The sequence below is a fragment of the Apus apus genome, chromosome 3, assembly GCF_020740795.1.
Source record: "Apus apus isolate bApuApu2 chromosome 3, bApuApu2.pri.cur, whole genome shotgun sequence".
Lineage (NCBI taxonomy): Eukaryota > Metazoa > Chordata > Aves > Apodiformes > Apodidae > Apus > Apus apus.
The window spans coordinates 78,958,584-78,985,521 of NC_067284.1; the positions used below are offsets into that span (position 1 = coordinate 78,958,584).

A 26,938-nucleotide genomic window follows, 5' to 3' on the forward strand; every position below is an offset into this window, starting at 1 on the left:
TGCTACTGTGTTGCCATGCTTGGCTTCTTCTCTGTAGTTGTTGGTTAGTTAAGCTATTCCCTCTCTCCAAGAAACACCTGGTAAGTCAGTCCCACTGTGATTTCCTATCTTCTTTTTCTTCCCCTCTGGGCTTGTTTATATTTTCTCATTTGTTTTCCTTGTAATTAATTGTGTGGAACTAAATGGGATATTCGGATAGAGTACCTTTCTATTGCATTATGTGATGCTTGTCGAAGCATCTAGAGTTTATAATGTATATGAGTTGGCAGGCTGGGCAGCTTGCTCTCTGTTCTTAGTTACTCGTCTAGTACTGCCTTTCCAAGGTTTTTCTTCCAATCAAGTGCCTATATATTTTTTTCCCTGGCAAATATTCATGTTTACTCTGATTTTTAAATTATTTTTCTTGAATATTTTTAAATTATTTTTCCCCCTGTTACATAAATCATTCTCATTCAGGGTGAAAGGGGGACTTCAATATTTATATCTATGCAAGTAGCTTTAATAAGCTGTGTGTTTCATTCATCAGAATGAAAACAGATTAGTACAGGGTTTCTTTAGATACTTATCTGCTAATTACATGTCTCACTTCCAGTGCTTGCTTTCTGTTTATGGTACTTTGACATCTGCAGATTGAAAAATTATCTTAAGAATGAACTTTCACGATGCCATGTGAAGTAGTTCACTAGAATAAATATTGATGTTACTGATCCTCATTTTGGTATTCACAAACTGTGTTTTATAGCATCATTATTTATTTTCATACAATTTCAGAAGTGAGTAATTTTCCTTAGGTTCTGTCAGCTGCTTAGAAGAGTTGAAAAGGAAGGGTTTCCTGTTCTGCAAAAGCTTTAAACTTCAATTCTTTTTCAGTCTGCATTTTTCTGGGCTGTGTTTCTGAGGCATTTCACAGGCATCAATATGTATTGGACAAGCCCATCCCAGGACAGCCAAGAGTTTGATCGAATGCATGTGCAGGGCCATGAAATTCCTATCTTTGCTTGGGGCAAACAGTGTTTAAAATGCCTTCCATATCAGTGCCTTGCCTTAACCATACCTCTTCTGACTGGTTGGAGGTGATTCTCTGTTGCGGATGTTATTTCTCTTTTAGTTAGCCATCTGCCACCCATGGGAGAGAGCAATGGGTACTCTGCCCCTGCAGCTGGGATCCCTGCAGAGCTGAGCACTGCCCATGTACATCTCTGTCCAGCAAAAGTGACAAAGCTCTTGAGCTCTGCTACTCCTGGGCTGGATGAGCTTGGAAAGCACACGTGTGTATATGGCTTTTGTTTTGGCTAGAAATTCTGTCTTTGCAAGCAATGCATATGTTGCTGTGGAAAGTTTTGCTTCTGACAAACATTTTTCTGGCAGAAATGCTGATTTTGCAGACTTTGGCATTTCTCCATGTTTCACAAATGTTCTAAATTGCAACAAACTGCTGTGCAGTATGTAACTGTGTGCATAGTCACCCGGCATCCTGCTAAAGAATTTTCTAGCTATTGCCCTCTTCACTACTGAAGTTTTAATTTCTTCTAATTGATAACTGTTTCATAAGAGTAGTAGGCTGGTTTGGAGTAGTGGGACCTGATAGGGTTACATCAATTTTTTTTTTCTTGGGTAAACTTGCCATTGAAAAGGTTTACAAGGAGATTACGAAGAATGAGGGGTTTCAAAATGCTTGTCTTTCTATAACTTTGTAAAAATATTCCTTGTAAGACAGTGCCAAAAAAAACCCTCTCCTAAATGACAGGGAAAGAGTTAATTAAATGGGATAAAAATGTTAAATTATAGCGAACAGCTGTAATAGAAGAAATGTGATGGAAAGAATAGATAAGCACTTGAGTTGGGTTATGGAAGTCAGATTTAGTCACGTTGGCTCTCTGGGGGGACAGGGTGTCATGGATGGTGATCTTCCCCCTTGCCAGTGCTGTTCTGAGGCAAGAGGCAGGCGGTGAAACCAGGCGGGCTACATGGTAAGATTGTGTCCTTGGAGATAGGCAAGTTAAAGTAATGAGGAGAAGGGGCGCGTCAGACAGATGGCTGTGTCTATTTATAGTGTGGTTTATGATATTGGTGACTTGATTCAGAAATAGTTGATATTTACAGTTTGTTGGCTTTTAGATAATAGTCCACTTACTGGATGAAGTTTCTAGTTAAAAATCATTCTGATAGCTGGATAATCTGCAAATACTGTTCAGAGAAAAAGTAATGAGCAGTGAGTTGATTAAATCAGTTAGTTAGTGGAAAACTCTTGAAGATTTGGGTTAGCCAATAAAATAAAAGATAAAGTACAGTTTGAATAAGTTATTTTTAGCATTTTCAAATATCATGATGTGGGGTGAATACCTGAGATGCTGTGTGGTATAGATGAACTGGCGGAAGTGCTCTAGAAGTCTTTGACAAAATGTTTTTTCTCATAAGGCCGATATTACAAAGAAAACAGTGATTAATTTTAAGTTCCTCTCTGCCCCAGAAGGACAATATTTTCTACTTTGTTGTTTTAAATACATCAGATAAATCAAAAGAAAGGCAGAAGAAAATAACCCATGATCACAATACTAAGATATGTTTAGTTGGGAAAGAGATGCTAAATGGGTCTCAGTGACTGCCAGATATCCTTTCTTTTGCAGAGTTTTTTTAGCAAACTTTCTGCTTGCCAAATTCATGGGAAGCAAAGAAGAGTAGCTTCTGTACTCTTCTTTCCTGTCTGCTTGTATGCATGAGTGCCAGCTAATCCAAATATACTCATTGATAAGCTGTCATGGCTTGTTTTATTTAAGCCAGGAGGACTAGTTGGGAGTAAATGTTCAGTGACAGAAGAGCTGCATTATAGGAATTTGTAGCTTTTATAGAGGAGTAGAATGTAAATAGAAACTGATGAGACCAGTTCTTTGGAGGTTTGTACCTGTTTTTTTATAGTAGTTAGATTTTTCTTCCAATTGCATGAATGATCCGAGCATTTCCCAGCATCATATTTTCCCATTGTTTTCAATTCTGTAAAACCTGTAATTTAAGTGTAACAATTTTTTTTTTTTTTTAAATGGGCCTAACTTTTAGAAGAGTGCTGCTGTAAATATTGAGGTGGTATGAACAGAGTTTTGCAATGTTACATTGTCTCCAAGTGGTCTGTAAAGCTTACAAACACCTTTTACTGAAAGGTACACTTTTAAAAAGCAGAGGATTTTTCCGATTTTCGTTATTTGCTACAGAGTTGCTGAATTAAGCAAAAATTAAGTAAGTTGCTATAGCCTAGGTGAAAACTTTGGTTTTCGATGCCAGGTTAGCATATGATGAGGCAAGCTATGTAACTTTACTAGTGCACATTTATAATGTAAATCAGTATCTCTGTGTCCTGCTCATATTGTAGCCCTCTTCTTTGTCATGAAGGTCTTGACTCACATCAGTTCTATTGCAAGAGGGATAAGTAACTTTGCACTATTTGAAAAACTTGCAGATATAACTCAGCCTTTATCAATTTTCAGTAGACATCAAAATTATATTTACTCATTCTAGAAGAGACTATGTACAATTCCTCAAGGAAGATCACACACATCTCCAGAGACTTTTGGTTAATCTTAACTTAATGCTAAAAGAGGTAAGGCTGTAAAAATGCCAAGCCACACCTAAAATTGATATCTGGACACAGTTTTCTGGGAAAATAGGTATTGGTCAGCAACTAACTTGCATATTTGTCTTCAGAAAGCTCCCAGGCCTTGTCAAATCCTCCTTTCTAAGTTACTTAGCTAGAGAAGTGGCAAGAGCTGACTTAGAAATAGATGAAGAATTGTTATGTTTTGTTTTTAAATTGTAAGAAATGCCTCGATAGTTGAAACAGCTCTTTTGAATCACTTTAGAGTGCCCAAGATCCAAGCTTTGCAGACAATACACTAGAAATAAAAATACTCTAAAAAATAAAAGCAAAGGTTCACTTTCTCGTAGCAACTTGTTCTGTGTGGGCCTGCAGATAGATTCACCTAGATGATGTTATTTTCCTGTTTGAAAAAAGTCTGCTATATGCTCACTAATAATGATTATTTTAAAAATAACACAGTGATAAAGAAGTTAAAGTAAATATTTCAATGTGGAAAGACTGCTTTTATTTCTGCTTTTAGCCAGGAATGTTTCCCTTTAGGGCAGTCACATAGGGCAGGATTGCAAAAGCATTGGAACAAAAAAGGCATGCACGGTGTTCATATCCAAGCTTGTAAAGAATCAGTTATTTTTGTATCTCTTTCACTTGATGCTGTGGTCAGTTCAGGGTGGTAGTACATGCTTGAATACAAGGAGTAGCTGCTTCTGACCGTAGGAATGAAAAATGGGAGTGTGCCAATGGCCTTTGCAAATGCTCCTGTGGTCAAGTCTGGGTCACTCCTCTTTTTGTTACCAAAGCCAAATCTGCAGATCTCCAGATTTCTCCCTTTGTCTTGCTATACCCCAAGTGATTAATTCAGCCTTTTAAAATGTCTTTTATCCATCCTGGTGCTGACTGCTGTTGCTGCGTTTCTGCCTTTCTTGTACAGCAAGTGGAAAGCAATGATATTTGAGCATTTGCATTTTGGACTCCAGCTTATATGATGTTAATATTTTGTGACATATCATTGCAGTGTTGCCTGTAGAGTTACAGCACTTGCCAGACTTCCTCACTTTTTTGTCCTTACATCAGTCTACATGGAGCATGCTCCTGGGTCTCAAAAGGAAAAAAGAAAGTTAACAATCATCACTTAAGTATACCCCAAAAATGACTGGAGGATTAGTGAAAACTTTTACTTATGAAGAAGGATTAAATAAGCAGAATATACATTTGTTGGCAAGTATTTTGATGTTTGCAGTTGTCAGAAGAGTGGAAGGCAGCACTGAAGAGTGGATAAAAGAAAGACTGGCTACCTGAACAGGTATCTGCCTGGTAAAACAAACTGCAGAAAGAGAAGTCTTCCTGTTGGTTGAGCTACTTAAATTAGTAATCGAGGTATTGCCAGGAATAAATTACTAAATAATTTGTGATTTTGAATGATCTGTTAGGAGTTTCGAATTCACTGATAAGAAATTGTTTTTCAAACAATCTTTTCAAAGAGATGAAAAACCTAAGTAAATGGCTTTTTCAGCCATCTTTTGCCGTAAGCTAAAACTTTGCTCTCTTTTGGGTGGCTTGTTTTTTTTAGGGCTTAGCACTGATGCCAGTTTTAGGATATCTCTAAGATAAGATATCCTAAAAAAATAATTTGCCAGTAGCAGACTGCTGTGTGTTAGCCCCACGAGGTGCTATCAGCCAGCATGAGGGTGCAGATGATAAACAGGATGAAGTGCTTCTGTGTGGAGTGAAGCTAAATATGCCTCTGTGCCTGCCAGTTGTGTCAGCCTGTGGCCCCACTTCAGCTTTCTATCACTGTAAATGACTACAGCCACTTACAAAAGCTTCATAGACTCTCTTTGCATGGAGTACTAGTGGGTATGTGTGGAAGTGGCAAGTATGGTGCCTGAAAAATTGTTTGCCAGTTGTACTAGACCACTGATAATCCCTTCCTTCCTTGTACCTGTTTTTACCTCTTCTCCTCTCACTTCCCTCCTGGTCATACCTACCCTTACTTACAAATAGACTTAAATATGTAGGACTTCAGTGAGACAACTATAATCTAAAATACTGAGCATCCCAGCAGCCTGCAGAATCCTTCTGGCAGATCTCAATAGACTGGTTAGAACAACTGTTTGACGCTGATTCATCTGTAAATGCATTTAGTTATTTTAGCGATCAACGTATTTTTTGCAGTACTTTTCTTGCAGGTTTTTCTCTCCATTCTTCTCTTTCTCTCAAGCTGTGAAGACCTTGTTTAGCTATGGAAGCAGCCTGTACAAAATTGCATGTTTTATTAGCTCTGGCTTTGCTGAATGATGCCTGTTGACCTTCAAATGCCCATACCTTTAAAGTGGGGCTTTTAAAATATTAAGATAATCATTTTAAAGAAGAGAAGGGAAAGGCTTTTTATAGTTTTTGAGGCTTAAGAGTTAGAAAAAAGAGTTAAGGAAAAAAATCACCTTTTAAATTGAAATAGCTGTGAAATTTAGGAACTGGTAGAAGCTGGTAATAAACATATGTCATTTGTTTAGCAGACATAGTATTGTTTTTAAATATTTTGTGTTAAAGATACTTTTTTTCATCTCTTGCTTTTCTGTGATGTCAAGGTTACAGCTTCAAAAGGTGTGCAGATATAACATGCTTTTTAACATCCTCGTTGCAGTTGCTGATTCCAGGAAATGTAGATTTTGGTTAACTTTTCAAAATGTTGGTAAAATCCAGATTTATTAAGATGCATTTTAATTATTTGATTATATTGTTATGACTGCTAAGCCTGTATTAGGAAGTCAACGATGTTTTAAAAAATGTTGTTTCTAACCCAGTACTACGTAAAGCATTGCCTCACCCTTTTGTCTACTTCACAGTAATGTGACCTTAGAGTATTTTTCGGAATTTCTTAAAACAACAATGATGTTGTACAGGAGCACAGGAGATTTAGATTTTTTAATTTTATTTTATTTTTAATGTATGAATCAATGTTATTTTAAAAATCTCTTGGTAAAGATATGGGATAGTTAAGATAGCAACAGTGCTATTAATTAGGACCAAATGTGCATGAAACTTTAGTTTTGTTGCAGTTGGTAATACTAAAAACTGGAGTTCAAGTGGGAAAACATACTGGACTGTACAGTTGTAGCTGAAAGAGACTGTTCCAGGAATCTCTTTCTTTCTCCAGTACTTTTTTTTTTTTCTTCTTCTTCTCCTCACTCTCTTGGTTTTTATTTCCCAGTTGAGCTGTAATACGGTAACTTGTAGCACTTAGCCTGGAATAAACTTGAGGCAGACACTGCGTGATCCTTGCTGCAGAACCAGCGGGGCCGGGTGCTTTATGGAAACGATGCGCCCCACCCAGAAGGCAAGGAGCGATACAAGTTTTTTCATGATCCCCGTAGGCGTTTTAGAGGTTTGTGATGACTAACTTACAACTTGATGCATTTTAACCTTATTAGCTAGGAGGTCAGTTGTCGCAGAACCTGTTTGTTGGGCATATTTGTGAATTCTTGAAATTTTTGGCAAACCTTCCCAGGAGTAGCCAAAGCAAAAGTGTAGAAGAGTGTTGAAGATCATTCAAAGCAGAAATGATCCTCGTTTGCACTCCTACCCCCGCCAGTAGCAAAGGCTTTGGGTTTGACTTTGGCTAAAGCTGCAGCCATGGAAAAATGGCCTGAAAAGTCTCGATCAGTTGATAAAATTCTGTTCTTTACATCCAAATGTCAAGGAAACTGTAGTCATACGTTCTGTTATGTTCTTCGCTGTGTTTAAACCCAGACCTCTTACATTTCAAATGTTTGTACAGACATTTACACAGGTATTGGCTAAGTATTTTGATTGGAAAAGGTGAACCTGTAGTTATCACTGTTTTATTCTAGAGACCAAGAAAATACTGCTAGATCATATCTTTTGACATTTTACATATTTAAACTCAGTGTATTCATTTATTCAGTTTTCATTTATACTACAAATTGTTTCGTTTATGGTATGAAGATTTAGGTTCCTTGGCATATTTTCAGTTAATTGCCAAACATTGTAAAGAGCAAAATCTGCTTATGACATATGGACTCTCACAGAGTTACTGTTAGTATAAAATTTCAGTTATTATTTTTATGCTGTCCTTATGTGCATTACAAATAAACTTGAATAATATCATTAATAAATCCTTAATAAGATTTGAGCTTACATATGTACATTTTCATACATAAATTTACTCTGCTTTGATGAGACCCCACCTGGAGTAATGTGCCCAACTCTGGAGTTCTCAGCACAAGAAAGGCATGGACTTGTTGAAACGGGTGCAGAGGAGGGCCACAAAAATTACTGGGGGCTGGAGGACCTCTTCAGTGAAAATGGCCTGAGAGAGTTGGGGTTGTTTGGCCTGGAGAAGAGAATGTTCCAGGGAGACCTTATAGCAGACTTCAGGTACCTGAAGGGGGCCTATGAGAAAGATGGGAGCAAACTTTTTGGCAGGGCCTGTAGTGATAGAAGGGGCAACAGTTTTAAACTGGAAGAGGGTAGTTATATAGTTAGATATAAGGAGGAAACTTTACAGTGAGGGTGAAGAAACACTGGAACAAATAGTTCAGAAAGGTGGTAGATGCCCCGTCTCTGGAAATACTCAAGTTGGACCGGGCTCTGAGCAGCCTGATCTGGTTGAAGATGTCCCTGCTCACTGAAGGGGGTTGGACTAGATGACTTTCAAAGGCCCCTTCCAACCCAAACCACTCTGTGATATAACTGATGTTTTGTTGTGCACTGGGGCTGACTTAATTGTAATTATCCAGTGCTTATATAAATGAGGGATAAGGGCTGTTAACATCCTGTGGGAAAATTCTCCTTTTTGTATATTACGAAAATAACCAAATGTAAGCATTCTCATTTTCAGAGCCAGAATTCCTCAAAAATAGTGAAAATTGGACATAAGGGTGCTACTCAGAAGAAAAGTGTGAACAAACTATGATAGAAACGGTGCAGTCTCCAAGAGAGAGCAAAATGATCCTTAAGGCCTCTGGTGAACTTGGCTGTTTCTTGATTGCCAGTAAAACTAATGATCTGTAAAGTATATAGTAACCTTGGCAGATCCTGGCAATAAGCTTGTCTAGGGCTGGAGAGATGCTCTTGGGCCATGAATTTTACTCTGTTGTTGCTGCATGCTTTCTGAGTAATAAACACAAAAATTTCTTAGAAGTCTGGAAAAAGGAAAAGTTACAAGACATCAGTAAGAGCACTGACATACCACTGACAATAAAAGATGTCCACAGAATCAATTAATATTTCTTCCAGTGCTTGTTCTTCCTGTGCAGTGTGTGTGTAGGACGTACAGCCTGCCAGTGGCCCCAAGGAGGTAGAGCGCAATCCTTTTCAGTAATGCTGAATCATTAGACCTAGATGCTTCAGCTCCAGAGCAGGAGTTAGGAATGTTTATGTAATTTTTGCGCTTAATAAGCTTATGGTGACAGTTTTGAGTCTTGGTCCTCAAAAGGTTAGTCAGACAAGTTGCAGACCAAGGCCTGCCTTTTAGTGGAAGTGTAAGTCTGCCAATTTTTATGTGAGGGAGGTGTCATATGTTATTTCTCAATCAAATCCACTTGTGTCTTTCTCTCTTACAAAAGTAAGCTGTCAAAACTACAGAGAAGTTGCTTTTTTTTCCTTGTTTAGACTGCTACCAGTAGAATATGACTGTAACCTCAATTGTTAGTATGGTAATGGTGGTTTGACTGTTGTAGTAGAGCAGGGCATGAGCCAGGCCGTTACCTGCTGTCCTTTGCCAACCTGCTGGGTAAAAATGATTCGTTCCAGCCTATTCAGTCAGTTCATTCTTAGGTAGAAATTACTTACAGACACCAGGTAACATTTTTAGATCACTTCTGCTTGTGTCCTAATGGCATTGGATGATTTTTTTCATTTCAGCCAAATGCATATTTACATCATGGTCTACTGTTCTAGTAATAATGCTTTGATGTTACCTTGCTTTTTTGTGTTTTGTGGTTTTTTTTCACTAGAAGAGCACTTGTTTTATTTCCACTGGATCTGTTTGGGGGCAGGTAGAGAGAAATCACTATTACAATGACGTGTTATAATCTGGATATCAGTACAGTTACTGCAGACTAAGTGGTATGTGCTTGGGGCGTTCTCCATTTTACTGGAGACCTTGTTGAGTTGACATGCTTCTTGCACAGTTGCATTCTTCAGGTAGGAAATGCTGACTCCAGCTCCAGGTTTTTTCTTCTGTGCCTTTCCCTAAACCTGAGCATCAAATGAATGTTAGAAATTCAACTGTAGGGTTGTTTTTTTTTCATTCCAGTTTGAGTGTGAAGTTGGGAGAAGCTTGATGCCAGAGTGACAGAGGCCTTTCTTTTGATTCAGCTGAGGGGGTTTTGGCAGTCAAACACATTTCCCTCATTGATGGTGAAGACCGACTTCATTGGAGAGCAGCCAGCGTTACTTGTTGTAAACTGGCTGCTCTAGTTGGTGACTGGTGGTTAAGGATTCTTCAGGTGTCTGTCAAGCTGTTTACTGGCTGCACTTGAGCAATGAAATTATGCTACCCGGTGTCATATTTTAGAGCAGCTGCTATAGCTGGCCACCAGCAAATGGCCTTTCAGAATAAGATTTGTCTTGCCTGACTACCAAAATTGAACCGAGTTTGTTGTGTGCATTCCTTTCATAGCTGATGAAGAGAAAATGCTATTTACAGACACTGTTTTTCTCACTTTGGGGTAGAATTCGAAGTCGAATAAGTTATTCTTTAGAAGTGTCTCTCCATTAACTAAAGTATCTGGAAACTGATTGCAGGGTTGCAGCAGGTGAGGAGAGGTTACGTCTGCTTGTTTCCCTCAAGTTTTCGCTAGAGATTGGTACAGACTGCAGTAGCTGCAGAAAACTGTCTATAGAATTGCAATGGATATTTATATAAATGAAAGGCTTACTGGTCTTCATGTTCAGCAACTGATGGTCTAGACCAGTTGCTTTTTATCCTGTTTGTCCTTCTCAAGGGATATATGAGATACCTGGAGACTTAGCTGCAGAGGTGGCAGAAGACTTCTGATCCTGAAAATGGCAGGCAGCTTGCAGTGCAGGTGGGACTGAGGCGTGAGGCGTGACTGCCAATAGGTATTTTTGTCTACAAGTGCGTTAATGAGTTGAGAGAGCACAGTTACGTATCTGTTACAGGGGACTTGATCATGAGGTGCAAATGCAAGTAGTGCTGCCTTTATGGTTAGAAATTAATATGTTGTATATATCATCCTTTTCTGTCTAAAGTAGATTTTTCCCTGGCGACTATGTACTTACTCTCTGGTGGAAGTCAATAAAGGTTAGGTGTCTGTTTTCCACTTGACTTATTTACTTCTATACCTTTTCTCTCCTCATCTCCCTGACCAAAACCCCTTTTCCTGTTTTCCATTTTTTCTCTCTCTTAACTAAAGTGTTTCTGGAGAGCTTTCCTTAACCTATTTTAGTGCGTATTATAATTAACACTTGGCACTGTATTACAAACAGGGTTTTATTTTTCTTTTAGCTGAACATGCTGTACTTCAGTTCTTGCACTAGTATCATATAACTAACATGTATCTATAGCACAGTACACTAGTTATATACTAATTCAGTTAGTGAGCAGTGAGCAGAAATACTTTATCATCTTCTCTTCCTTATTGTTGGTATCTGCTGAAGGCTTTTTGTATGCTTATTTTATCTATTCTTTATCCTTTATTGAATGTTTAGCCAAGAGAGGAAATAAACTGTCAAACAAAGTAAAATAGCGTTCCTTTTTTTTTAATCTGTAAAGAACATACAGCTTAGAAGGTTTATCTATGCAGTGTTTCATCTAAGCATTTAAGGTTTATGAAAACAGTAAATAAATTTATTTCTATTTGTACAAATACATTTTTAAAATAACTTGGGGGAGACATACACACTTAAGATTTATGTTGAATAGTTTTAAGGAAGCAGATTCTAAATTGAACACTTCCTTTTGCAGGCCCAGATAGCCTTTCTTCAAGGTGAAAGGAAAGGACAAGAAAATCTGAAGAAGGATCTGGTGCGAAGAATCAAAATGCTGGAATATGCACTTAAACAGGAAAGGTATGCTGCTTTAGTGTTGAGTACATGATGAAATTCTGAAAACAGATACTTTCTTTTGCCTTTTTATTTGACAAAACCAAGGAATATTTCTTCTGTATATATTCAGATCTCAAATAGACAAATATACTATATATTATACTATATAATATACTAATACACTAAATAAAGACTAAATAAAATAGTCTAAGTGTCCACATTATGGTAGAACCAGTACCTAACACAGTGAAGCTCCAAATACATGCACATAAAACCCATGGTTGATCAATGATGAATACTTTTTCCTTGGTAAAATTCCATCTAACTGTACAGATTATAACCCAGAGTTACAATGTTTTCTCTTTTAGTTTAAAGTACTAGCTTTCTTTAATAATCTCTGAAACCTGAAATCTTGAGTAATTGTCTTCAGTAGACTAATTACTAGCTTTTAGCCTTGCTAAGCTTTTAGTCTTTTCAGTATGATAGACTCTACAGGAGTACCTTCCAGAGGCTAATTGCAGGAGAAGTGAAAAAGTGTGTGTGTTTACCAGTTAATCAAATGTCTGTTTCTTTATTCATGGGGTTTCAGTAGAAGTCCCCACTCTACCATTTTATTCCTATGTATACTTTCCTGTTGTTCTAATCTTTGAGGCAAATACTTTTTTTTTACCATGTTTCCAGAAGTCTTTATGTTCAACTGATTTATTTTAAGCCAAGTTTAGTTTTAAAATTGTTTTATTAATAAAATGTCTTTTGAAATTCTTGACCAAAGTGTGTATGGTGCTGCTGCAAAGCAATCAATACTTACATACTGTTTTCCTGTCACATAATCCCTACTTCTCTTAAATAAAATGCTAATAAACCTCTTTAAAATAGTTTGTATTAGAAGAAATAGGATTAGAAATATACGCATCTGCAAATGAGAAATAGGGTATTGCAGCTAGATAATTTCAAAAGGACACTGATAGTTATATATCACTGTATTGCATTTAGACTTGTTCATCTTACACGGGCTGCTTTAGCGCATGAGGTCACGCGTTGCACGATCCAGTTTGGCTCTTTCCGTAGCAACCGGTTCATCTGCTCGTATAGAACTGCAGCCAGTTTTCCTGCCAGCAGTCGCCTCAGGGCTCCTGCATATTTGCTTCCCCACTGGGGAGTTCTCAGATAAATGTTTAAGGTAGATACCCTTTTTGCCCAGGCTGTGTTATGGCAGTGATCTTACACCCAACAGCACAGAAAAATATCAAATGTATGCATAATGGAGATTGCAGTTTATAGCTGTGCAAAGGCTTACATCTGAGGCATGATTTTAAAGATGAGACTCACTTTAAAAGAAGACAGAGGCAATGGAGTACATGATTGTGCAGTTAAAGAAGGAGAACCTGCTAGAAGTCTGAGGAGGAACTGTTAACAAGGGTGTATAGCAGTAGGACAAGGGACAATGTTCTTAATCTAGAGCAGGGTAGGTTTAGATTAGACATTAGGAAGAAGTTCTTAACTATAAGGATGATGAAACCTGTAACAGGTTGCTCAGACAGGTGGTGGAGGTCCCTATTGCTGGAAACGTTCAGGCTTGATGGGGCTCCGAGCAACCTGATCTAGTTAGATGACCCTGCTCACTGCAAGGGGGTTGGACTAGATGACCTTTAAAGGGCCGTTTCAACCCAATGCATTCTATAAATCTCTATGCTCCAAAGTGTATAAATTCATACCTTTCAAAACTGAGGGAGCTGTTCCTGGCTATCTTCAATACTTTGTGTTCATAACCCCAATTAATTAGCAGTTTATCTAAAATTATCAGACTATATAAATCCATTTCTGTGTGCTATCAAAGAAGCTTTCTAAGATTTTAAAAAAATTAATGAAAATCAAACTTCCATATGGATAGTGAAAACATCCCCCCAGTTGCATTCAGTAAAATCCACCTAGATTAAGACATTTAAATCCTGATGCAGCAGTCACTGTCAGGATTAGGAAAAAACACCTAGTGGTTTCTTACTAGCAGTTTTTACATATATATCTTTTATATTTTCTTGTGCTTTTTTTCTGCAGTGTATGGGTATTAGGCTTGGTTACTCAGGTCAATAGGCTACAGTCAGTTGATCAGTCCATTTTGACAGTTTCAGTATGGCTGTACAATGATTTTTGAAGTAAGTGTGATGCTTGTGAATGGTGTGTGTTGGAGATAGCTAATTATAAGAGTCTATGGTTTTAAACAGCAATATTATTTGCCAGTTTCTGAAGAAACGGTCTTTCAGTATTTCTGCTGGAAATGTCTCCCAGCCAAGTGTTCTTGCTTGATACTTTAAAGTATGGCAACATACTGAGCTTTGAAGCACTGCCTTCCTTCCCAGCATTTTCCTAAGTCAGCTCTTGGCCAGGTCAGGCAGTAGTCAGTTGGGATGCTGGTTGTTTTGCCTGGGATCTCAGAGGTGGAAAATGAGATCCTACAAGGCAGGAGGAAAACATTTATGGTCAAGTTAGGGGAAGGGTGGTGCAGGTGAGAGGAAGCAAGGAAGCATTCCTGCCTTCCTTAATTTCTGCTCTGGTCTTGCAGCACACCAAATCTTTCTTAGCTAGATGAAATAAGTTGTGAATAATGGGACAGAGTATGAAATTGTGGCCCAGGGTAGTCTGTGTTTGCACTGCCCTCAGAAAACTGTCAGCCAGAAATGACTGACACTGATTTTCTCAGATACCTGCTTTTATGAGCTGCTGTTATGTACAGTGAGTGTTGAGCATTTCTTTTATCAACCAAGTGCTTTCAAAGTTTACTATAAATAAACAACTTAGGAAATATTGTCATTGTTCTCTACTTCACAGCACTTTTGTAATTTTATAGTGGGTAAGGTAGAAAATTAGCTTTTCTTACAGATTATCATGTTTTTCTGGCAAATTTAGTTTCATGTTTGATCTTTATGTTAGTAATTGTAAGATTAACCTTTTGTGACATACCAGTAAGGCCCAGTTGTTTCTCCTGAAGAGTCTTAACACACTAAATAGCAAAGAGGTTAGAATGAGGTAGTTGATCATTAAGCAGTATTATTTGTTCAGAAGTAGTTTTGATGTAGTTTTGTCGACATCCAGTAGATTGCAGTGTGTGGCTGTTCATAGTTGAGGGCTACTTTTTTTACTTTATCAATACTTGCTCCACCACCAGTAAACTGCATTATTTCCTCTGGATTTTCAGGAGCTGGCCAGAATGTAGTACCGTTTCTCTTCAGTACATGTCTTATTTTATCTAGTCTAGCTCATTTCCTGTCAGAACATATTTAACCGAAGAACTGGACTCCTGAGCCATGTCTCTAGAAACACCTGATTTAATTTTATGTTGTTTTCTACACTGGTGTGTCTGATCAGCGTAAGGCTGGCGCCTTCTTCCCTGGGTAGAATATCGCGCCGTGCTGTTCCTGGCAGTCATTCTTGTTTATGTCTCTTGGTTTGGCAGCAGCTCCCAGATCTTCTACGGATGTTTTGGCAGGCTCCCTCAGCACAGCTGGATCAGATGCTTCAGCTCTGGCGACAGATATTTCCAAGAAATGGTGGCCTTTTTTGATCGGGATCAAACTTGTTTCTCTGTGAGGTATTCAGAAAACCTTCACTGCTCTCAGTCTTAGGAGATTTGGAAGGCTGAAAGTTTTTAGCTTTTATCTGAGGAACTCTTGAAGAGTTGTGGCTGCCATGTTGAATGTTTCCAAGCATTGTTTGCATAGAATACATGTAGCTTAAGGAAATACTGCTTATCAAAAAAGGAGAATTGCATAACAAAGTGCAAAAGTCAGAGCAGTGGTAATATTCATAGTTATCTGAGTAAAGGCATCTACCCTCTAACATAGTTTTACAGCCCCAAAACCCAGCTTTATTCCAAACAAATTGAGGGCTAGTTTTCAGATGAAAAATACCTTCTATTAAATTGTATCCTTCAGCTAGTTATTTTTCAAGTAATTTTTCAGTCACAGGATCACCTTGCTTGGAAAAGACCGTAAAGATTACGAAGTCCAGCCACCAGCCTAAGACTGACAAGTCCTTAGCTAAATCGTTCCTCTAAGTACTATGTCTATATGATTCTTAAATACCTCCAGGGATGGTGACTCCAGCACCACTCTGGGCAGCCTGTTCTGTTCTGATGCCTGATAGCCCTTTTAGTGGAGAAATTCTTCCTAACATCCAATCTAAACCTTCTCTGGAGCAACTTGAGGCCATTACCTCTTGTCCTACCATTTTTGCCTTCATTGAACAGGCTGATCCCCCTTCTTTATGACCTCCTTTCAGGTAGTTGTAGAGAGCGATAAGGTCTCCCCTCAGCCTCCTTTTCTCTAGGCTAAAGAAGCCCAGCTCCTTCAGCTACTCCTTGTAAGACTTGTGCTCCAAACCCTTCATCAGCTTCGTTGCCCTTCTTTGGACACGCTCTAGTAGCTCACAGTCCTTTCTGTAGTGAGGGGCCCAAAACTGCACAGTCCTTGAGATGTCACGTGACCAGGGCTGAGTATAGGGGTAAGATCACCTCCCTGGCCCTGCTGGCCACACTGTTCCTGATGCAGGCCAGGATGCTGTTGGCCTTCTTGGCCACCTGGGCACCCTGCTGGCTCATGTTCAGCTGGCTGTCAGTCAACACCCCCAGGTCTCTCTCAGCTGGGCAGCTCTCTAGCCACTCCTCCCCAAGCCTGTAGCACTGCTGGGGGTTGTTGTGGCTGAAGTGCAGGACCTGACATTTGGCCCTATGCAGTCTCTGCATGCTGATAATAAGATGTAAATTTCAGAAATTGAAGGCAAGTCACAGAATGGTTAAGGTTGGAAGCAACCTTTAGAGATCATCAGGTTCCAATGCCCCCTGTTATTAGCAGGGACTCCTCACACTGCACTGGGCTGCACAAAGCCTCATCCAACCTGCCCTTAAACACCTCTAGGGAGGGGGCTTCCACAGCCTCCCTGGGCAGCCTATTCCATATCTTACTACCCACATGGAGAAGAATTTCTTCCTGATGTCTAACTAAATCTCCTCTCTTTCAATTTAAAACCATTACCTCTTGTCCTATCACTGCCCCCTCTGGTGAAAAGCCCCTCCCCAGCTTTCCTATAGGCCCCTTCAGGTACTGGAAGGCCACGATAAGGTCTCCCCGAAGCCTTCTCTTCTCCAGGCCAAATAGCCCAAACTCCCTCAGCCTGTCTTCATAGCAGAGGTGCTCTAGCCCTTTGATCATCTTTGTTGCCCTTCTCTGGACCCTCTCCAACAGGTCTATATATTTCCTGTGCTGCAGGCTCCAGAGATATACACAGTACTCCAGGAGTGGCCTCACCAGAGCAGAGTAGAGGGGCAGAATGGCCCTTGTCACCCTGCTGATCATACTTTTCATGTAGCCCAGTATGCAAATTGGATCACGCAACTTGATCAAGTTTCAGATAGTAAAGGATTATCTTTGTGATTTGTTTCCATCCTACTTTCCCTGCCCCAAAACCACTGTCATTGTTTTTGACCAGATGGTACAAAGATTGGAGAAATTTTTATTTTTCTTTATACCTATTCACGTTAAAAATATGCTTGCTCTTTTTTTTTTTGGTAAAAAAAAACATCTCACTGTTGTCATGTGTGACCTAGAGTTCGATGTGAACTGCAGAGGGTCATTTTAAAGCTGTTAATAATTGGACTATGGGATTTCTGAAAAAGTGGACAAATTAAGCATGACAGGTTGGCAGGAGATATTCTGTTATTGTAGAAATAGATTAAATATAAACAGGCTAACAGGTAAGCTATATTCAGAATTTGTATAGGAAAGAATTAAGATTTATTTTGTGAGAAGTTTCATAGGCTTTGATTGCAGTATGTGTAGCTGAATGGTCAAGACTCTCCCTCCTGTTCTTGGAGTCTGAATTGGTAAGTTCACTCATTTCATTAGTATGCTTTATAAAGAAGATTGTTAGTCGTTCATACCCGTGACATTTTCAACTGTACCATAGATAGTTTCTAATAATAAATCTCATACTTGCTGTCTGAAGAAGTGTAGAAAATAATTCCCTGCCATTAATGTTTTTAAATGGGAGTAGAATGAATAATCTTACTTTTCTGAACTGTTTTTTTAATGCCTTTAAGGAGGGGGAAAACTTCAGTATGAAGAAAGAATATTACTGTTGATGTAAGAGGGAAAGAAATGTAAAAAATGAGCATTCACACATGTAACAGATTGAATAAATGCACTAAAAATTTTAAAAAATGCAGGCTGAATTCTTGAATAATGGATTTAGGAGAACAGGTGGGAGATCTTAGGAATAGGAAAGGTATAAAGAATGATCCTTTCAGTTAACCTAGCAAACATTTTACTTAAATTTTTAGGGTGAAAATTATTTTTAAAACTTTGATAAGACAATTAGTGAATGCATAGAGGATAATGGAACTTTATATGAGACCCACAAGATAAAAACAAATACCTCGTGCAAGAAAACTAACTGCTCTCTGAAATTATTTGCAGGAGTTGAGTATAGGTCACTAATCCAGATTAAATTAAAGTATTAATATTTGCTCACTTTTGGTAAGTCAAATAAAAATAAATTAAACAGTGATGTCACTTCAATTGCCAACTGCATAAAAACTTTAAGTTTTTGGCAAAGTATAGCTGGTGAGGTAGGTTAATGACAGAGCAGAGGATTTCTTAGTTCTTGATTAGTCACTACTTTTTATTAATGATGGTGGGGGAAAACATACACACAACATCAGTATTTAACGATAACGAAATGCAATTGTTCTACTAGTGTTACATCTCTCTAACAGTGAGATGTAGGAAACATAGTTGGGAAAGGAAGGATAAATCTTTTGATTGAGCATTCAGCTTTAGTTCTGGTTTTGGTTATCTTTCCTGTACAGACCAAAATGTTTATCCTTCACTTACTACTGTTAATACATTTCAGGTGCATCCTTCTCCTTTCCTTGCTGGCTGCTGATCAGCTGAGTTAGAGCTTAGTGCTCTAGCTCTTGAGGACAAAAACTGGCTGGCTGGCTGAGCCCAGAGAGTTGTAGTGAATGGTGCTAGATCCAGCTGGCGGCTGGTCCACCAGTGGTGTCCCCTAGGGCTCAATTTTGGGTCTAGTCTTGTTCAATATCTTTATTAATGACCTACATGAGGGGATTGAGTGCTTCCTAAGTAAGTTTGCAGATGACACTAAGCTGGGAGGAAGTGTCGATCAGCTTGAGGATAGGAAGACTTTGCAGAGAGACCTGGACAGACTGGATCGATGGCCCCAGGCCAATTATATGAGGTTTAACAAGGTCAAGTGCCCCATCCTGCACTTTGGTCACAACAACCCCATGCAAAGCTACAGGCTTGGGGATGTGAGGCCACACCTCAAGTTCTGTGTGAATTCTGGACACCTCACTACAAGAAGGATGTAGAGTTGCTGGAGTGTGTACAGGGGAGAGCTACCAAGCTGGTGAAAGGTCTGGAGAACAAGTCCTCTGAGGAGGGGCTGAGGCAACTGGGATTGTTTAGTTTGAAGAAGAGGAGGCTGAGGAGAGACCTCATTGCTCTTTACAACTACCTGAAAGGAGGTTGTAAGGAGGTGGGAGTTGGCCTCTTCTCTCAAGTGAGTAATGACAGGACCAGAGGAAATGGCCTGAAGTTGTGCCAGGGGAGGTTTAGGCTGGATATTAGAAAGAATTCCTTTATCAAAAGAGTGGTTAGACAGTGAAACATGTTGCCTAGGGAGTTGGGAGAGTGACCATCCCTGGAAGTGTTTAAAAGAAATATAGATATAGTGCCTAGTGACATTTAAGCACTGAATGGGTAAATTAGGTTATGGTAGGGGGATTTAGGTTGTGGTTGGTCTTGATGATCTTCAAGGTCCCTTCCAACCGGGATGATTCTATTCTATTCTATACAAATTCACTTCCTTCCTCTGTTGCTACTCTGAAGAGGCATTTCTTCACTCTGCACTTAGCCCTCTCATCCAGAATTAAATGTTTGTTATAAATAAAATGCAGATGGATTAGTAGGAAACTAGTACTGTCAATACTGAAGCACGTGAACTACCAAGCATCCCTTCCCTCAGCACCGTTTTATTGGTAGTTAGGACTTTTCTTGATGAAATAGGAAAAAGAAGAAACAATACAATAATGTAACGAAGATTTCTGAAAAGCAATCAGGAGGTGCATTTAACTTGAAAACATTATCAAGAGTCATTCTTGGTACAGTCATTCGAGTTTAGTGAGATTTGTCTCATACGATTATGAAGTGTCACACCCATTAACTTTTTTTAAAACGAATTTTAAGTGGAAGAGTTTACTTGTGGGCAGTGGAGGTTACAAAGCCCATTTTCATGTAGGTGTGTGTGAGGTGTTGTGGTTTTATTTGTTTGTTTTCCTTTTCTTTTTGTCTTTTCTATCCTGTATGTTGCTCCCTTACACCTACCTCTGTGCGTTTGCAGTGGAGCTGCGTATGTGTGCATGGTAGTTGGTCATCCCGCTGCTGCTAGCCTGCGTTGCCTAAATTCTTCCCTGCCTTTTATTCAGGGTAGGAACTAGTATGACTCCTGCTTTTCTACCCAGTTATGAATGTCTACAAAACTTTATAGTGCACCAGGTTTTTTGAGTTGTCTAAATTTTCATGTTTTGCAGAAAACAGTCATAGAAACGAAAGTTAAAGTAAATGCAAGAGGGAACAGATAGCAAAACTGGCTAGGGCTTTCTTTGCCTCCGTTTCTCTATTAATGCATTATAAGACTACTCTAATGAATCTTTGATAACTTACATGTGCATTTGTAATTCTGTAGTACTGTGACATTATTTTCTATGTTGAAAGTTTATAGACACTCTGTAGGATGAAGCTTTTAAAATTAAAAAAGATTTTCCTTTTTTTTTGCTACCCGTATTGTCCTTGTATAGCATGCTTTATGAGGTTTTTTACAATAGGCCTTTAGTAGGCTAAATATTTTTGGAAGAAAAGATTCCATTTTTTAACTTGACCAAGTGGCAGATGTAGCAGCTTCACAAGAAACTGGTGTTAATGGGCTGCTGTCAGTACTAAAGCTCATTTGGAATAGTTCTGAAGGCCTTCTGCTCTTGCAGAGCACAGCATTTCAAAGAATAAAACTAAGGTTTGCTTAATTGAGGTGACAATGAAATGTGAAGTAGGTGGCACTGAACTGACATGAGTAATAAACATTTTTCATAGTGATGGCTAAAAAAAAAAAAAGGATGGGGGGTGAGGAAGGAAGCAGTGAGTAGACCATGTCCGCAGGGAAGAAACCTTTTTCTGTTGTAATAGCACTTTGTAAAATCTGCAGTCGACTGATCCTATGTTTCATTGGTATTCACTTTGCAATTATGTGTCAACATTGGAAAAAATAATTATGCAAAATTATGTATCTGAAGTCCTGCTGAAATTACCTGCTTTGTTCCTAGTCTAGAAGAAAGGAGTGGCTTTTCAAATGAAGATAGGTGACATTTATTTTTGTAGAGATACTCTTTAAGTGTGCTAATAGTTTCTTTCTTTTTTTTTTTTTCTTTCAGGGCTAAATATCACAAATTAAAATATGGCACAGAATTGAATCAGGGAGATACGAAGCCACCAAACTATGATTCTGGTAAGAATGTCTTAATAATGAGATTATTACTAGCATAAAAGCTTAACTGTAGTTTGTACAAATGCTGATAATTTTGATAAAATAAGCCACTTAATGGAAGCAGTGGGAATAAAGATATTTAATAAAGACTGTATTTTACTCTTGTAAAATTAAAAATATATGCTAATGCTCTGAAAGAGTCTATTAATACATCAAATTAGTTTAGATTTAAAAAACCTAAACCAACAAACCACTCCTGGAGAGAATAGTTTTTCTCTTCCTTAGTAGTGTATGGATATTTTTGGGCAGGGACATACTAGATTTATAGCTACAGAATCCTTTAAAATTTGAATAATTCTTCTGAAAAAAGTTTAATGGCAGAGTACATGAAATGTATAGCACATCATTTTTTGTTCAATTACCTCAATGGTATTCTAGGAGAAAAATAAGGAAAGTGCATATTAGGCATAAGTCAGTTTGAGAGTGACACTTTTCCTGCTTGGCTTCTTTGCTTGGCTTCTGGAAAGATGATTTATTTTTCTAGAGGTTGTGTCTCCTACTTCACACAAATAGTTTTAAGCAGTGAATTGGAGGAATTAAAAATTTAAATTACTTCCTTTCATCCTTCCCTTTATCTCCCCGTCCTTTTCTCAGGAAAAAAAAAGAAGGAGGGGGAAACGGAGATGTGTGATAGGTCAAGCCCTTGAAAGGAGAAGTAATAGGTGATGATTTTTGTATCTCAGTCCTCTGATACTCTTACTACAGCAACAAGACTAGAAACATCTATATGTAAAGGAGGACTATTAGAAAGTCTGCAAACCTCAGCTCTGTCCCTTGGTTTGTGAAAGGAATGGTCTGGATTACTCTCATGGTTAGTTCTTATCTCAATGGATTCAGAAGGTTATTTAAAAAGCATGAACAAACAAAAAAATCTAACCCCACAGCAACTGATATAACTTCACATTGCTCTTTTCTTGTGCAAGGTATAATAAATTTTGGAGAAATGTTATTACACATTATCATCAAGACTATTTCTGAAGCGAAGAAATAGTTTAATTTGGTGTTACTAAATGGAATACCCCAATCTGTATCTGGACTAAGAGAAAACTTTGTAGTGATCATACCAAGATCCTAGACATCCTTGTTTTTTTTTAATTTGTCAGCATGCAGCTATAGGTTGTTGCTCTGGTTTCCAGCTGAGGAATGTAGTGCAGACTGGCTTGCCTGACAGAGCCATAGCCAGTGCATTACTTCTGCAAAATGAACATTAATAGAATTACCTTTGTTAAATTCCATTATTCTGATTTAACCTGCTGCATTCTATATATGCAGATGTCGGAAATGTACACTTCTGTTCTACATAAAATCTGGATGTATTAAAAAGATACTCTTAAAATAGAAACTTCGTTACCATGTTTCTTTGGAGTTGTCTTTAATAGATGCTTACTTGTATGTCCGTGTCTTCCCCTCCCACCCCAATTTTTCCTGTCCAGTCAAGAAAATACATGTGTTTCTAGTAGTTCTTCCAAATGGGTCCTTGTTTGTTGTTTTTCCTGTGATCTCTTGGGAAGTCAGTAATATAGCTTAGAAGAGAGAGTTTAATCTCCTGATGAAGGGATAGTGCTTTTTTTTTTTAAATACTTGTGATATCTTCTGCTTTTATTTGCTTATAATGCAAATCCCTTCATTCTTCTCTGAAAAGTTACAGCCACCCAGCATCAGTTTTGAGAGGACTAAGCAAAAGAGAATGTTTGCCTGTAGTTGTGCTTAACAGTGCCTTCACAAGAAGGATTTTTCAGGCAGATTTATCTCAGTCATGTTTTAAGTCTTCCAGACTGAGCTTTGGTAGTTGTGTGCTGGCTTGAGTTGTGTTCAGCTGTTGTCAGAAGGTCATCGTGCAACTGAATATTTACCATGGTCGCTATTAAATAAATTTGTGAATTTCAGATGGATAAAATTCATTTGACACTTCTTGGGTGTGAATTCTGATTAATCTTTGATAGCTACTTTGAGGGAGTGGTGGTGGTTTTTTTCTGTGTGGTGTTAATTGAGTTGTTCAAAGATAAATTACTTCATGATAAGGACAAACGCATTCCCACATCACATACCAAGTTACTCATAGGATTATACCACAGGTTTTTCTGGTTTTTCATTTTTGTTTACACTAGAAGATTGTTCATCCTTTAGTGCTTGGATCACAAGAGTTTCAAGTTTTGTAGAGGCTTTTGTAGATAATAAACCAAGATCTTTTATCTGGGTCAGCATATCATTATGTATCTCCGGGAGGAGGGGGAAAAAAATCCCCACAATGTATTATGAAGCTATATATGGAATATATGTGTAGCTGTTGATTGACATTGTTCAGATACGTTTCTCAACAGAACAGCCACATAATTTTTTGTGTATTTTCCTGCAGTAGTACTGTTTGAATATAAATTGATGGTTGTGCAAAAAATGTGAAAAACTTTTGAACAGCTTTTCAGGTTAAAAACTAAACAAACAAATCCTGTTGTATTTTTTTTTGTCCTTCCACAACACTAATACAAATAAGGATTAATTTAAAGTGGATATGAGTGGATTTGTTTTATATTGTATAGCCAAATATTAAGGAAATTGATTATACAGTAGGTTTTAAATAGATACCGTGCTGCAGGTGCATTTGATATTGCTAGCAGTTAAAGATGTTGTATTCAAACTTAAATTATGAACAGCAATTATATTGGAAGCAAAAATAGAACTGCAGATTGTCTACATGATTATGTTCCATTAAAGAATAAGGAGTAAGATGGGGCCTTTGGATGGGAGACAGAAGGGAAGGCACTGGCAGTCTTTATGTGAACATAGCACTAGTTATGTGCTATGTGCATTTTTTTATTCTTTCTTGAGTGATTATTGACACTTTGAATCTTTTGTTATTAAGCCATTCCTAATCATGTTAAGACAAATCACATTTGTCTTTCCAAGTGGATTGGAATCTTTCTGAAAATTAGGACAAGGAAAAAAATGTTTGTAATTAAATGATCTTTTCCAGATGAAGGGAATGAGACAGAGATTCAGCCACAACAGAACAGTCAGCTAATATGGAAACAAGGACGACAGCTGCTAAGACAGTAAGTGCTTGAAAAAAGCAATAAAAATTTCAAATAACAAATGCAAGGGAAAAAAATCTGGTAATGAAATGTGATTACAGTGGTATTTGAATTTTTTTTGGTAATTTTCTTTCAAGAAAAGTTGGTGTGTGTGATGAAGTTCATTCAGCTTCTGCCCTAATTTTCCTAGGTTTTTGAAAAAATTTAGTATTTCAGAACTTCAGATGAGAAGCCTTATCAAATGAGAAACACCTAATCTCTCTTGCTTTTCTTTCACAGAGTATAATAAAACAATCTGCTCAGGAAGACAGTGGGTCATGACACTTTGCAATTAAAAAACAACATACACAAGTAATTCTGTTAAGAGCTATGTATAATAAAAATAACTGCTGTTGGAGAGGGCTAACTTTTATTTTGGCCTGTTTTAGGTGCAAAGAAAACAAAATATCCAGAAGGTTAGACTAGAAGGTTTCAAGTTCTCAGTTCATGTCAATGAAGCAAACATCTGTTAGTCTAAATCAATTTTTGAATTCTGGTCATAATGAGTTAATTAATTTTTAAGGTATTTGGGTACCATTTTGTGTGGTGGTTTTTATGTTTGTTTTGTTTGTTGTTGTTTTTTTCCCTTTGATTACAGCTCCTAGTTTAAATTGAAGAGGTCTCTTAAAGACCTGTCATCAACGTGTGTCTACCTGCTTTTTCATGCATTTGTCTCATCCGCTATGCTGGTAGTGAAAGTCTAAGGTCTTCTAATCGCCTAGCAAAACTTTCCGTTTCTGATTTTTTTAATGTATTACATCGGATTAAATGAGATGGGAGGGAGGCAGTAGGGATAGTCTGGAGCTTATATTAAAGGACCTTTTTCCAAGGAGTTATACAGTTGTCTGTTGTATGGCTTGTACATGCTGTTCTTTTCAAATCTTAGCATGAATGTTGAGTAAAAATGAATAAAATGGTCTTGACTTGGATTAATGGTTTTGAAGATAAGTCATTCCTTCTCAGTGTAATTAAAAAATAAGTGACACAGTGCTGAAAACAGAGTGTGTATTACTGATGGACTCTTGTTTTGCATAGACAACTTTGATTTTTTTGTAGCCAACAATCAGTATTTCTCTCCTAATGTGGTTATATAGAGAATATTGTTAACTAATTGGAGGAAAATCTTCTTGCAGGAAAGGTGCATGACCTTGATTTGTAACAGCTGTTACTGTAAAGTATAATTTAACTTCTTTAGAGTGCTCTAGAATGTTGACCAGTGGTCCTGAGAAGACAGTGCCATAACTCCATATTCTAGAGGAAAGAACAGGGACCAATTTTTACTTTTTTTATTTTTCATTATTATTTTCCCTCTGTCCCCCTTGCCCTCCAAAGGCAATATATCATATTGATGAAAGATCAATTTTAGACCTTGAGGTTTTCATACAAGCTATTCCAGGATTCTTGCTTCCCAGGTCTTATATGCAAGACAAATTAATATTTTGCATATCCATTGTAGAATAAGAAAAAGGCAAGGCAGACATTCTATCAAACCTAGTGTGTTATTAATAACAACTCTCACTAGTAACTACAGCTGCAGGATTTATATCTGTTCTCTCTGTTTTCTAGCTTTCTAATAATGCTTATATAAGGAACCTATCTGACACTACTTTTAAGACTTCATGTGTAGTTTTCATGTGTTGTTGAAGAATAAACTGACCGTGTTGTACATGTAACTGTGGTGATTTTTTAACCAGTTCTAATTATTTTAATTGAAAGTGTTTTTTACATCCATTTTAGTAAAGGAATGAATAACGTATTGTATAACCTCTGACTGCTTCGCTCTTTGATTTTTTTTTTTTTTTTCTCAGTGACTGTAGAGGCTGGTACTGCAAGAGGCGATCCCTCTGCAGCTGGTACAGGATGACTTATAAGCATGTTTCATTAGCACAGCACCATACTTTGCTAAGCTAAGGGGTTGAAGATGAGTTTAGGGAGAAGTTTTCATTTACTGTTTTGAGTAAGAGACATATGCATGGAAGATTACCATGAGTTCTGTTCATACAGGTATCTGCAAGAAGTGGGCTATACCGACACGATATTGGATGTGAAGTCGAAACGAGTACGAGCTTTATTGGGCCTCTCAAGTGATGCTTCAGAGAAGGAAAACAGAAGTCAAGAGCCGATGTTAAATGGCACAGAAGGCCAGATTAAAGAAAACATGATGATTGGGTAAGCATCAAGATGTTACTTGCTGTATAAATGCACTTAATGGTTTAGAACAAACTTTTGTTTGCTGAAAAGATTTCAGGATTTTTCCTGTAGTTGGAGATTAGAACAATTTTAACTAATTCTATTACCTTAAGCAGTAAGTGTGGAAGAAACTGCAGATTCACAGCTTAAAAGTGCTGTAAGTTTTTTTTCAGTTGCATGGTAGCACAAAGTCAGATCAAGTGTCTTAGAGATACAACTGCCAAGTGATTAGAGGTCAGCTTTGTATCAGGTTAATGGTTTATTTGTATTGCTGAAAATGTTACTGTATTGATTACAGGCTTGGCTCTTTTGGACTGTGACATGATAATCTATATGAGATATAGAATTTTTTTTGTCTGGATCTGAAAAACAAATTCACTTGTTACATACTGATTCCTCCAAGTTTTATTTTCCACTAATGGATATACATATGTAAATGCAACTGAAC

General features: G+C 37.8%; 1 protein-coding gene across 5 annotated transcripts in view; it reads left to right on the top strand.

Moving 5' to 3' along the window:
- STRN (striatin) overlaps positions 1 to 26,938 on the top strand; it is a 74,942-nt gene that overhangs the window by 2,543 nt on the left and 45,461 nt on the right. For all 5 annotated transcript variants that reach the window (XM_051613720.1, XM_051613721.1, XM_051613722.1 and 2 more), the window contains exons 2-5: positions 11,541 to 11,644; positions 21,120 to 21,193; positions 24,204 to 24,282; positions 26,305 to 26,469. In XM_051613720.1, the coding sequence (XP_051469680.1) occupies positions 11,541 to 11,644; positions 21,120 to 21,193; positions 24,204 to 24,282; positions 26,305 to 26,469 (422 nt within the window). The remainder of the gene's footprint in view (positions 1 to 11,540; positions 11,645 to 21,119; positions 21,194 to 24,203; positions 24,283 to 26,304; positions 26,470 to 26,938) is intronic.